At 42.9% G+C, this 13072-nt stretch overlaps 1 protein-coding gene across 7 annotated transcripts in view; it reads left to right on the forward strand.

Annotated features, from left to right (window-relative positions):
* The window catches only part of LOC121292921 (protein FAM118A-like), a 77597-nt gene that overhangs the window by 7569 nt on the left and 56956 nt on the right, over nucleotides 1-13072 (forward strand). For all 7 annotated transcript variants that reach the window (XR_005946377.1, XR_005946378.1, XM_041215417.1 and 4 more), the window contains 2 exons: nucleotides 2961-3013; nucleotides 9046-9095. Coding sequence is in view for 4 of the 7 variants with exons in the window: in XM_041215417.1 (XP_041071351.1) it covers nucleotides 2999-3013; nucleotides 9046-9095 (65 nt within the window). In the remaining 3 variants the exon portion in view is untranslated. The remainder of the gene's footprint in view (nucleotides 1-2960; nucleotides 3014-9045; nucleotides 9096-13072) is intronic.

Here is a 13072-nt window from a genome sequence, read left to right on the forward strand (position 1 = left end):
ACATCTTTTGATGATCTGCTTCTATCACTGCTTGTTTGTCGCTACAACCACACCAACCCCCTCCACCTCTCTGTCTCTCTATCTCTCCGCCCCCCACACACACACCTTAAACCAGCTTATATTTCAGCTCTTTCCTGGACTCGAACTCAAGTTCTGTCGAAGGGTCATGAGGACTCGAAACGTCAACTCTTTTCTTCTCCGCCGATGCTGCCAGACCTGCTGAGTTTTTCCAGGTAATTCTGTTTTTGTTTTACAATCCTATAATAGTTCACTGTAGCTTAAATAGTCTTTCCAGATACAATCCAAATTTGTAAGGATGTAGAAATTTTAATACAATGATAATTGTTTCAGTGAGTATTACAGAGAAATGTCATGCACAATATTTTAGAGGTAAGTTATTTTACAGCCTAAACCCCCCCCACTTCATATTTCTGTATGTAATAGTATAACTTGGCTTCACGTTTTAGCGCGCGTTAAAACAACAACCCCTCAAATGGTCTAGTTGTAATAAGTTGCCAAGCAAAAATTTTTTATTGCCATCTGAGCCCCAAAGTATGTGGCAGTTTTATAATAGATACTGGTTTGATAGGGTTGGGGGAGGTGGGGGAGAGTTGTTTGCCTTTTAATGTTTAGTAACAATAACATTTGATTTGCAATCACTTGGCACAGTATTGTTCACTGCCACTTTTAGTCCCCCCCGCCCCCAATGTGGTTGATATTAGCTGTATTGCTGGAGAAAGAGAGGAAAATTTCAATTGTGCTGCTTGATTGTATTGATATGGGTTTCCACACTCAGCTGTTGTTGTGTTCCTTATTGAAGAGGCTCTGAGGCAAGGCCAAGTCAGAGGGGCAATCACCTTGACAGATATTTTGAATTTCAGGCATTTGGATTTAAATTTTAAGTGTCATTGTGGGCATGGCTTCAATGCCACCGCACACAGCTGGAGCTGAAATTGGAAAAAAATGTTTTTTGTACAAAGTTAAATTTGTTGATATTTTACCTATTATTCATTTTAACATTAGCATGATGATTGATAATGAGGAAAGTGGATATAACGTTTAGCACACCACCCAATGCTCAACCCATGACATCAGAACCTGAGATCTCTGGAAGGAGATATTGAATCAGTGACAGGAGTTTGGGATAGCCTGGTGACTATCCCAATGGCAAGCTCTGCCAGTGCAGAGGACTGATTTTTGTTACTGGAAATGAGGCACATTATAGAACCTGTTCTAGAAACCTTCACTGCTGTGGAATGACAATGGAACATAGTTTACAAGTGACAACGTATGACAATGTCAGTGTGTAAAGAAAGATGGGAATGACTGATATTTGGATAACTTGCCAAATCTTGTGCTGTTTGAAGGAGAACCATGTTAGCAGTGCACACTTTGCCAAGGGAATATATTTCCAGTTATGAAAAGATGACCTAATCCTACAAGAAATGCCACAGAAAAAGCATTAGCCCAAGACCTCACTGCCCATGTTGTGTACTCCATGGTAGGAAGCGCGGTAGCTTCTTGTACCCTTGTAAATCTCTGATTTACCAAGAAATACCAAATTGCACTGGGATCTTTAGATAAAATAGGCAATATTTTTCAAGCACTGTGTGTAGCAGATGTGGATTGCTGTGCATGGGAATATGCTAAGGAATGTCAGTAACGCTGATAAGGAACTGTGAACTGAAATGTTTTGGCTATGGCGTATTCAGCTTTATAATGTGAGCTTGCCTGTTGCAATATGTTTTTCTCCATTTTTTTTTCTTTTCTTTAGTGCCAAACAGTAGAGGCATCACATTTTCCCCCTACATTTGTATCTAGCAGATCATGCTCTGGATTGTTTCCGTTATTTGTTTTCAGGATGTTGTGATGAATGCATTTATTGCCCATCCCTAGTTCCCTAGAGAGCTGCTGCTGACCTTGTGACAATGATGCTGGATAATGAATTTCAGGATTTTTGCCCCAGTGATGATGAAAGAACAGCAAAATTATGTTTAAGTCAGAATGGCGTATGACTTGGAAGGGAATTTGAGAGTGATGGAGCTGCATTTTCTCCTGAGGGCACAGATGGCGCCATTTCTGTTTGGTTGTTAATTGGCTGACCACGTGCAATCTCGTGGTAGCCAGCCAGTTAAGGACCATGAAGCATGGAGGCTTTCCAATTAAGGAGGGAGATGCACATCAAGTTCCTGGCCCAAAGCTGCAACACTGGCAGTGAGTTTAGTGTCAGCTGACACTCTGGCAGGTGCCACATTTAAAGGGCTGCCAGCTCTGCATTCATTTTTGGCTGAATAAAGGACTCTGTCCTGCTCCTGTTGGCTTGAGTGGTTTTGCTCCTTGTTCTCCCTTTACTGAATACTGAAACTAACCAAGGAGCACAGTGGAAGGCCACAGCAACACTGGCAGAAGGAAAACCTGAAATGGCCCCTGAGTGCAACAACGCTTCCCTGCAGTTTCTCCTCCAAGCTGCAAGGCTGGAGGTCCTCTTCACAAGGGATGGGAGGAAGGGAGGGCTTGTTGAAGCAAACCTGATTGAAGATTGCAGAGGAGATGTGGGGATTCATTCTAAACCCTGGGAACGGATAAAATGCTAGTTCAAGGATAGGATAGAACAAGTATTCATCAGAAAAGTTGTGCCTGTATGAGGGAGTTGGAGGGGCGAAGTTCTGAATGGGACACCTGAAATCTAAACCGCTATGGTTTCTAATTTACATGAATGAGCTGGATTCAGAAACTCGATAAATGGTTCAAATTAAAGAAGCATACCTTTAATATTAGGAAATTCTTCACAAAATAAGTGATCAACATTTGGAATAAATTGCCCAATGGAATAGAGAAGTCAAATACTCAAATCATTTGCAAGAAGTTGAATTTCATGATGTTTGAGGGTCTGGATAGATGAATCAAGCTGAGATGAATGACCTTCCTCATCCATGGTTATTCTTTTTAATTTTACACAGGGAGAGAGAAGTGAATAGAGCCCAACGAAGACCAACAAATGTCCAACGACAAAGTGAGTATTGTGTTTATTACTGTCAAGAATGGTCTTTTTTTAACAATCAAATAGCATGTGAAGTTGGGCTAACAAATCTTTTGACCAACCATTTTCTCGAGAACTTAAAGATTTTTCTATGTATGTTCTTTCCTGGATTCATGTCAATGTGGAGATGTGAGTATGGGCAGGTTCAGTTTGGAGCATTATGTTGCTCCAGCTGACTCGATGCATCAAAATAGCTGACTGAAAAGTTAATTTGAGGTGGGTGTGGTGGGAAGGTAAAGTGACTAATTGAGCAGAATTTAAACTTGAGTTATTAGGAATCCTTAGAAGTCAAAATATACATGTGTACAAAAATAACAAGAAGGGCAATAATTTGCAGATGGCCTCATGGATGTTATTTGTGTAGAAATAAAGAATGCCTGTACAGGTTTTGGAAAAGAGACAAATGCTAAAAAAAAGGTAAATAAACTGGAGGAATTACTACCTAAAAAATGAAATGCTTGCAGCAGGAATAACAGGAAAATAAAGCAAAATTGAATTTATAGAACTCCAGGAAGCCAAGTTTTTCCCTTCCATGTGAAGTGCTTTGTGACATTTCACAGCATGTGATGAATGCTGTAGAAATGTAAGGTTTTGTTGAGAGGAATTTTGCTACTTCTGTATAAATGCAGGAGGTTTTGAATGCCCACAAAGTATGTAGCATATTGATGATAACTTTTTTGAGTGCAGCGAGACAGACTGCTTAACTCTGGGAAGTTGGTAAGTGAGGGAATTTGGTGCATTCAGGGATGAGGCACTGTTCTGGTCTTATACCAAAAATGATTGGGCCAGAGATGGAGAGATCTGAGAGCTGAAGCCTGGAGACATTAATTAGGTGAGCAGGTAGTTGATTGGTTGGTAACTTTTGAGATTTTCTGCTCTCTAAACTGGAGCAGTAGTTTACATGAGTACTGGGGAGATGTTAATATTGTATTAAATTTGTAGTGTAACTAGTTAATCTCAATATAGCTAAATATAAATAATCATTGAGTAATATTTCTAAACTTGAAATCTAATTCGTGGAATAAAACATAATAAAGATGGCAGGGCAGGTGATATGTTACCATTGGAGTGTGTGTGAGCTGGTGGACATCTGTGTGATCCATGGCAACTACATCTGCAGCTCTAGGAACTTTGGCTCTGCATTGATGAGCTGGAGTCCAAGCTTTGGATATTGTGATGCATCAGGAGGGGAAAGTTACTTGGACACTTTGTTTCAGGAGGCAGTCATCCCTTGTTAGGGACAGGAGGGTGTGACTGTAAGACAGATATTGGTATCCAGAAGATGACAATGTAGGAGACTGAGCTCTTGTAATTGTCCAACAGGTTTGATGTTCTTGCAGCTTGTTGGGCGAGAGCAGGGACTGCCGGGAAGATGAACAAACTGACCACAGCACCATAGTGCAGGGGCGCACTAATGAACCAAGGAATGTGAGGGGAAGGATCGGTTGTTGTGGCCCCTGTGGGTACCAACCATGTTTTTAGGACTAAGAAAGAGGTTTTGCTGAGGGAGTCTGAGCAGTTGGGGCTAAATTAACAAACAGAACCATAAAAGTAATAATTTCTGGATTACTACCTGAGCTACAGACAAATTGATGTAAGCTTAATTAAATCAGAGAGTTGAATTCATGGCTCAAAGATTGGTTTGGGAGAAATGGGTTTCAATTCATGGGGTATTGCCACCAGTACTAGGGAAAGAGGGAGCTGTACCTTTGAGATGGTTTTCACCTGAACCATGGTGAGACCAGTGCCCTCCGGAATTTTATAACTAGGGCTAGAGGGCTTTAAATTAAATAGTTGGTGGTGGAGAGCTCCAGAGGGGAGGGTTCATGTGAGAGGAGATTTGGAAAGTTTAAGAGAAAGGACAAGACAATAACGCAGGGTAGCAATTTGGGGAATGACAACCAGAGCATGACTGGAAGGGGCAGAGTGTAAAAACATGAGTGCACCAGCAAATAGGCCCAGAGCAGGGAAAAATGGTAAGAAGACAGAATTAAAAACTCTTTATTTGAATGCACACAGCATTTGTAACAAGATAGATGAATTGAAAGCACAAATAGAAACAAATGAGGATGATCTGATAGACGTTACAAAGACACATTTGCAAAGTGACCCTAGCTGGCTCTTGAATATTCAAGGGTACCTGACATTTTTAAGGACAGGAAGAAAGAAAAAGGAGGTGGGGTAGCTCTGATAATAAAGGATATGATCAGTACAGTAGTGAGAAATGATTTTAGTTCTTGAGTATTGTTGAAAATAAAAGACATTTTGTCGAAGTTTTTTGTCTTACATTCATCAGGACAATGTATTCTTGTAAAATGTAAGGGAAAACAACAAACAAGAAAGAGTATTCTGACTGGGACATCAGCTTTGAACTATCTTCTCTCTTTGTAGAGCAGGTTTGTCCATTTTAATTACAGGTGCCAGAAAACCCTCATTGGTCAGACCAGTCAACCACTGAGATGGATACCATGACGCCTCCAGTGATGGAGAGACAAAAGAGCAACCAACATCTAGAAGAGCCACAGCCTTCAGCTTCCATGACTGTTTTTGAGGTCAACATTGCGACCACAGAGCAAAAGCTACAACTCCTAGCTAGCATGACTGTGCCATAGATGATGCTGAAGCTAAGTAGCAGACATACTTTGCTGACAGCACACCACATGCCAAATGCCAAGGTGAGCTGAGCTTAGCCCACATCCTCATAACAGGAATGGCTATCTTCCATGACAGAGACCATCACAACTACCACACGAGGAAGGAAGACGAGGGAAAAAATGACATGGAGACAAGCACAACATTCATCACCCAAAAGAAATGGATGAAACAACAACCACCTATCACCACAACAGCTGAATTGACAAAGAGCAGTTCAATACCAAGGAGTGGAAAACTAAAAAGATACCCACATGCCAGAACAACCCCCAAATCAACTGAGTTTACCTGCAACAACAGAACCTACCACTCCTTCGAAAGTAGTGTGAACGAGATATGGATGGGTCATAAGGTCTCCAGACTGCCTGAACCTATGAACCAATAGACTTGAAGGGGGAGATGTAGTAGTAATAAATCATTATCAATACATGGGTTAAGCTAGAATAACTTGAAATACATTTGATAAATACTTGGGGGGAGGTGTAGTACAAGGGTCTGGCACAAATAGGGTTATTGTGGGACTGAGAACAGTACCGTCCACACAGTGATGTAAAAGAACACATGACCCCCACCTAGGAGTGTTAGACAGAGCTGTGTGGGCAAGCAAGCACAGAGATAGCTTCCAGCTTGAACCCTTTACTGTATATGTGTGCATAGTTCTTGTAGCTAATAAATAGTTAACCAATTTAAGACTATGAAGATTTCATTAAGGCCTATCAAATGATATCCAACAGCCTATAACAGAAGTAATTTATAACCTCCTCACAGTAGCTATAGTGTAGGACAGTATACACCAATAAATAATGGGGGCTTGTAAGAGAAGTACTGCAATAATTGTGGACGATTTTATTTTTTGTATAGATTGGTTGAGTCAAATTGGCAAAGAAAGCCAGATGGATGAGTTCATAGAGCATATTTGGTACAGTTGCTTTGAATAATACATCCTGGATTCAACCAGGCAGCTGGCAAATTTGGACCTGATAATGTGTAATTAGTGACCTCTTAGTAACAGATCCTCAAGATAAGAGGTTGAGAAATGTGGTTATGAAACCAGTATCTTAAACTTAAAGACAATTACTCAGCTAGGAAGACTGAGTTGGCTGCTGTGGACTGGAAAAATAGGTTAAAGGTAAGGTGGTGGAGAAGTAGTAACAGACATTTAAGGAGATTTTTCCTAACTCTCAACAAATGTATATTTCATTGAGGGAGAAAGTCTCGACCAGAAAGATGCAATGTCTGTGGCTAACTAAAGTTAAGGATGGTATCAAATTGAAGGAAAAGACATGCAATGCTGAGAAGATTAATTATAGGAGAAGATTGGGAAAATTTTAGAAACCAGCCAAGGATGACCTAAGAAAAAAGAGGGAGAAATTAGAGTATGAGAGAAAACTAGCAAGAAATATAAAACAGTCAGTAAAAGCTTCTTCAAGTATATGAAAAGAAAGAGTAGTTAAAATGAGTTTTGGTTCTTTAGAGGGTGAGACTGATGTATTAGTAATGGAAACAAGGAAATGGCAGGGACTTTGAACGAATATTTTGTATGTCTTCATAGTAGAAGACACAAAATGCATTCTAAGAACAGCAAGAAATCAAAGGGCAAAAGGAAGGGAGGAACAAAACAATCGCGCTTACAGGCAAAAAAGTACTGGGAAAACTAATGGAACTAAAAGCTGACAAGTCCCATGGACCTGATGGCCTGCCGCCTAAGATCTTAAAAGAATTGGCTGCAGTGATAGTGGATGCATTGGTTGTAATCTTCCAAAGTTCTCTGGATTCTGGAAAGGTCCCAGTGGAATGCAAACACCCTATTCAAGAAAGGAGGGAGACAGAAAGCAAGAAACTAGAGGCCACTTAGTCTAACATCTGTCATTGGGAGAATGCTGGAATCCATTCTTAAGGAGGTAGTGGCTGTGCGTTTAGTAAATCATATTAAAATCAGACAGAGTCAACATGATTTTGTGAAAGGTAAGACATGTTTGACATATTCATTAGAGTTCCTTAAGGATGTAGCAGGCAAGGTGGATAAAGGGGTACTAGTAGATGTCCTGTATTTGGATTTCCAAAAGACGTTCGATAAGGTGCCACGTAAAAGGATACTCCACAAGATAAAAGTGAGCAAACATTTGGCAGATGGAGTATAATGTGGGAAAATGTGAACATGTCCTCGGAAGAATAGAAAAGCAGAATGTTATTTAAATGGAAAGAGACTGCAGAATGCTGCAGTACAAAGGAATTTGGGTGTCCTTGTACATGAATCACAAAATGTTAGCATGCAGGTACAGCAAGTAACTTTGAAGGCAAAGGAAATGTTGCCATTTATCGAAAAGGGTGGAGTATAAACTTAGGGAAATCCTGCTATAATTACAGGTGCAGTCTCATCAATGCCCTGTAAAGTTCTGTTTTGGTCTCCTTGTTTAAGTAGGTATGTCCTTGCATTGCATGCTGTTCAGAGAAGGTTCACAAGGTTGATTCCTGGGATGAAGGGATTGTCTTAATGAGGAGGTTGGGTCTACACTCATTGGGGTTTAGAAGAATGAGATCTAATTGAAACATGTAAAATTCTGAGGTCAGCTTCACAGAGTAGATGCTGGGAATTCTAAGGGGCACTGTTTAAAATTAAGGGGTTTCCCATTTAAGACAGCGATGAGGAGGTGTTTCTTCTCCCAATTGATTGGTAGGCTTTGGAATTCTCTTCACCAGAGAGCAGTAGAGGTTGGCTCATTGAATATTCAAGTCTGAGCTAGATAGATTTTTGATTGAAACGGGAGTCAAGGGTTTTAGGGGCAGGCAGGAAAGTGGAGTTAAGGCCAGAATCAGATTGTCCACGATCTTATTGAATGGTGGAGCTGGCTCAATGGGCCAAATGGCCTACTCCTACTACTCTTTTTATGATCTTATGATCCCCAGTATGCAATATTAGCCTTTTCTTTTGTGTGTGGCAAGTTAATCTTTCTAACTGATCTGTCTTGCTAGATGAATAGACCAAGGAGTATAAAAGCAGGACCGTAGTTTATAGAGTGTCTGCTCCCAACATTGGAACTATTAAGCTATGAATTGTGAGGGCAAAATACCTAATGTACTTGTAGAAGAACAGCATTGGCAGTAATTCTACCTTACAAATATGTATTGGCTTTTTTTCATTTTTTAGAAACAATGAAGAACTTGTTTCCTTTGCACCGGTGTGTACTTTTGCATTTCTCTCTCTCCACAGAGGCTGCCTGATCTGTTGAGTATCTCCAGTGTTTCTGTTTTTCTTTCAGATTTCTAGCAGCTGCAGTATTTAGCTTTCATAAGACTGATGGTGGGTCATCTAGGCATTGATTTGTGAACAAGAACATGTTTCTGTTTTTTAGGTGCACATGGATTTAGTTAATCCTTCTCGAAACCTTGAACAGAAGTCCAGGTAAATACTGGAAATAAATATGATCGATAGTGTAACGACTGATATGACTGATCCAAAAGAGGAGGTTTTTAAAATTGACACGATTAGATGAATGCATGGCATTACTAAAGTTTAAAAGATAAAAAAAAAACCAAGGATGTAATGATTGGATGGTGCCAAGTTTAGATTTTATGTTTCGAGTTGCATTGTTTCAGGTGCTGGAAATAATGAGGTGAATTAGGAAACCGCTAAATAAACCTAAATTTTGTTTTGGACTGGAGGGGAATTAATTTAAACAGCCCTGATTTCTCCTCTCACTACCCGTCCATAAACAGAAAGGTGCTTTGATTTCTGATTTTCCCCCCTTAATAAATGGTGGAGTGTTTTCCTCAACCCTTCAGTTTGGGGTGATCCAATCCTCTATTAACAACCGCTCAGTAAACTCGAGATAAGTTAAAATAATAGGGTTGGTTTATGCAGGAGAGGGGTTTTGCAATGCCTGCCTCTTTTTGCACTCATACAATAAAACAGGGATAAGAGAAGGAAAGGGGATAGGGCAAGACCACGATAAAAATAAAAGTAATGGTTTCATGTGAGTCCAGAGTCCAGAATCGAAAGTCCTGTTGCGCATTCCTTCAGAGGTTAGCAGGTTGAAACTGTGGCAAAAATAGAATTACCTGGAAAAACTCAGCAGGTCTGGCAGCATCAGCGGAGAAGAAAAGAGTTGATGTTTCGAGTCCTCATGACCCTTCGACAGAACTTGAGTTGAAGTCCAAGAAAGAGTTGAAATATAAGCTGGTTTAAGGTGTGTGGGGGGGGGGAGAGAGAGAGAGAGAGAGAGAGAGAAGTGGAGGGGGTTGGTGTGGTTGTAGGGACAAACAAGCAGTGATAGAAGCAGATCATCAAAAGATGTCACAAACAATAGAACAAAAGAACACAGAGGTGTTAAAGTTGGTGATATTATCTAAACGAATGTGCTAATTAAGAATGGATGGTAGGGCACTCAAGGTATAGCTCTAGTGGGGGTGGGGAGAGCATAAAAGATTTAAAAATATTTTAAAATAATGGAAATAGGTGGGAAAAGAAAAATCTATATAATTTATTGGAAAAAAACAAAAGGAAGAGGGAAACAGAAAGGGGGTGGGGATGGAGGAGGGAACTCAAGACCTAAAGTTGTTGAATTCAATATTCAGTCCGGAAGGCTGTAAAGTGCTTAGTCGGAAGATGAGGTGTTGTTGCTCCAGTTTGCGTTGGGCTTCACTGGAACAATGCAGCAAGCCAAGGACAAACATGTGGGCAAGAGAGCAGGGTGGAGTGTTAAAATGGCAAGCGACAGGGAGGTTTGGGTCATTCTTGCGGACAGACCGCAGGTGTTCTGCAAAGCAGTCGCCCAGTTTATGTTTGGTCTCTCCAATGCAGAGGAGACCACATTGGGAGCAACGAATGCAGTAGATTAAGTTGGGGGAAATGCAAGTGAAATGCTGCTTCACTTGAAAGGAGTGTTTGGGCCCTTGGACGGTGAGGAGAGAGGAAGTGAAGGGGCAGGTGTTGCATCTTTTGCGTGGGCATGGGGTGGTGCCATAGGAGGGGTTGAGGGGTAGGGGGTGATGGAGGAGTGGACCAGGGTGTCCCGGAGGGAGCGATCCCTACGGAATGCCGATAGGGGGGGTGAAGGGAAGATGTGTTTGGTGGTGTCATCATGCTGGAGTTGGCGGAAATGGCAGAGGATGATCCTTTGAATGTGGAGGCTGGTGGGGTGATAAGTGAGGACAAGGGGGACCCTATCATGTTTCTGGGAGGGAGGAGAAGGCGTGAGGGCGGATGCGCGGGAGATGGGCTGGACACGGTTGAGGGCCCTGTCAACGACTGTGGGTGGAAAACCTCGGTTAAGGAAGAAGGTGGACATGTCAGAGGAACTGTTTTTGAAGGTAGCATCATCGGAACAGATGCGACGGAGGCGAAGGAACTGAGAGAATGGGATGGAGTCCTTACAGGAAGCGGGGTGTGAGGAGCTGTAGTCGAGGTAGCTGTGGGAGTTGGTGGGTTTGTAATGGATATTGGTGGACAGTCTATCACCAGAGATTGAGACAGAGAGAGACCAAGGAAGGGAAGGGAAGTGTCAGAGATGGACCACGTGAAAATGATGGAGGGGTGGAGATTGGAAGCAAAATTAATAAATTTTTCCAAGTCCCGACGAGAGCATGAAGCAGCACCGAAGTAATCATCGATGTACCGGAGAAAGAGTTGTGGAAGGGGGCCGGAGTAGGACTGGAACAAGGAATGTTCCACATACTCCATAAAGAGACAGGCATAGCTGGGGCCCATGCGGGTACCCATAGCCACACCTTTTATTTGGAGGAAGTGAGAGGAGTTGAAGGAGAAATTGTTCAGTGTGAGAACAAGTTCAGCCAGACGGAGGAGAGTAGTGGTGGATGGGGATTGTTCGGGCCTCTGTTCAAGGAAGAGGCTAAGGGCCCTCAAACCATCCTTGTGGGGGATGGAGGTGTAGACCGATTGTCTCAGCTTGCTCCTGCCCCACAGAACTCATTTCTCGTTATCTTGACTCCCTTCTCTCTCCCCTTGTCCAGTCCCTTCCCACCTACATCCGTGATTCCTCTGACACCTTACGTCACATCAACAATTTCCAGTTCCCTGGCCCCAACCGCTTCCTCTTCACCATGGACGTCCAATCCCTCTACACCTCCATCCCCCACAAGGATAGTCTGAGAGCCCTTAGCTTCTTCCTTGAACAGAGGCCCGAACAATCCCCATCCACCACTACTCTCCTCCGTCTGGCTGAACTTGTTCTCACACGGAACAATTTCTCCTTCAACTCCTCTCACTTCCTCCAAATAAAAGGTGTGGCTATGGGTACCTGCATGGGCCCCAGCTATGCCTGTCTCTTTATGGGGTATGTGGAACATTCCTTGTTCCAGTCCTACTCCGGCCCCCTTCCACAACTCTTTCTCCAATACATCGATGATTACTTCGGTGCTGCTTCATGCTCTCGTCGGGACTTGGAAAAATTTATTAATTTTGCTTCCAATCTCCACCCCTCCATCATTTTCACGTGGTCCATCTCTGACACTTCCCTTCCCTTCCTTGGTCTCTCTGTCTCAATCTCTGGTGATAGACTGTCCACCAATATCCATTACAAACCCACCAACTCCCACAGCTACCTCGACTACAGCTGCTCACACCCCGCTTCCTGTAAGGACTCCATCCCATTCTCTCAGTTCCTTCGCCTCCGTCGCATCTGTTCCGATGATGCTACCTTCAAAAACAGTTCCTCTGACATGTCCACCTTCTTCCTTAACCGAGGTTTTCCACCCACGGTCGTTGACAGGGCCCTCAACTGTGTCCAGCCCATCTCCCGCGCATCCGCCCTCACACCTTCTCCTCCCTCCCAGAAACATGATAGGGTCCCCCTTGTCCTCACTTATCACCCCACCAGCCTCCGCATTCAAAGGATCATCCTCTGCCATTTCCGCCAACTCCAGCATGATGCCACCACCAAACACAATCTTCCCTTCACCCCCCCTATCGGCATTCCATAGGGATCGCTCCCTCCGGGACACCCTGGTCCACTCCTCCATCACCCCCTACTCCTCAACCCCCTCCTATGGCACCACCCCATGCCCACGCAAAAGATGCAACACCTGCCCCTTCACTTCCTCTCTCCTCACCGTCCAAGGGCCCAAACTCTCCTTTCAAGTGAAGCAGCATTTCCCCCAACTTAATCTACTGCATTCGTTGCTCCCAATGTGGTCTCCTCTACATTGGAGAGACCAAACGTAAACTGGGCGACTGCTTTGCAGAACACCTGCGGTCTGTCCGCAAGAATGACCCAAACCTCCCTGTCGCTTGCCATTTTAACACTCCACCCTGCTCTCTTGCCCACATGTTTGTCCTTGGCTTGCTGCATTGTTCCAGTGAAGCCCAACGCAAACTGGAGGAACAACACCTCATCTTCCGACTAAGCACTTTACAGCCTTCCG

The sequence above is a fragment of the Carcharodon carcharias genome, chromosome 21, assembly GCF_017639515.1.
Source record: "Carcharodon carcharias isolate sCarCar2 chromosome 21, sCarCar2.pri, whole genome shotgun sequence".
Taxonomy (NCBI): Eukaryota; Metazoa; Chordata; class Chondrichthyes; order Lamniformes; family Lamnidae; genus Carcharodon; species Carcharodon carcharias.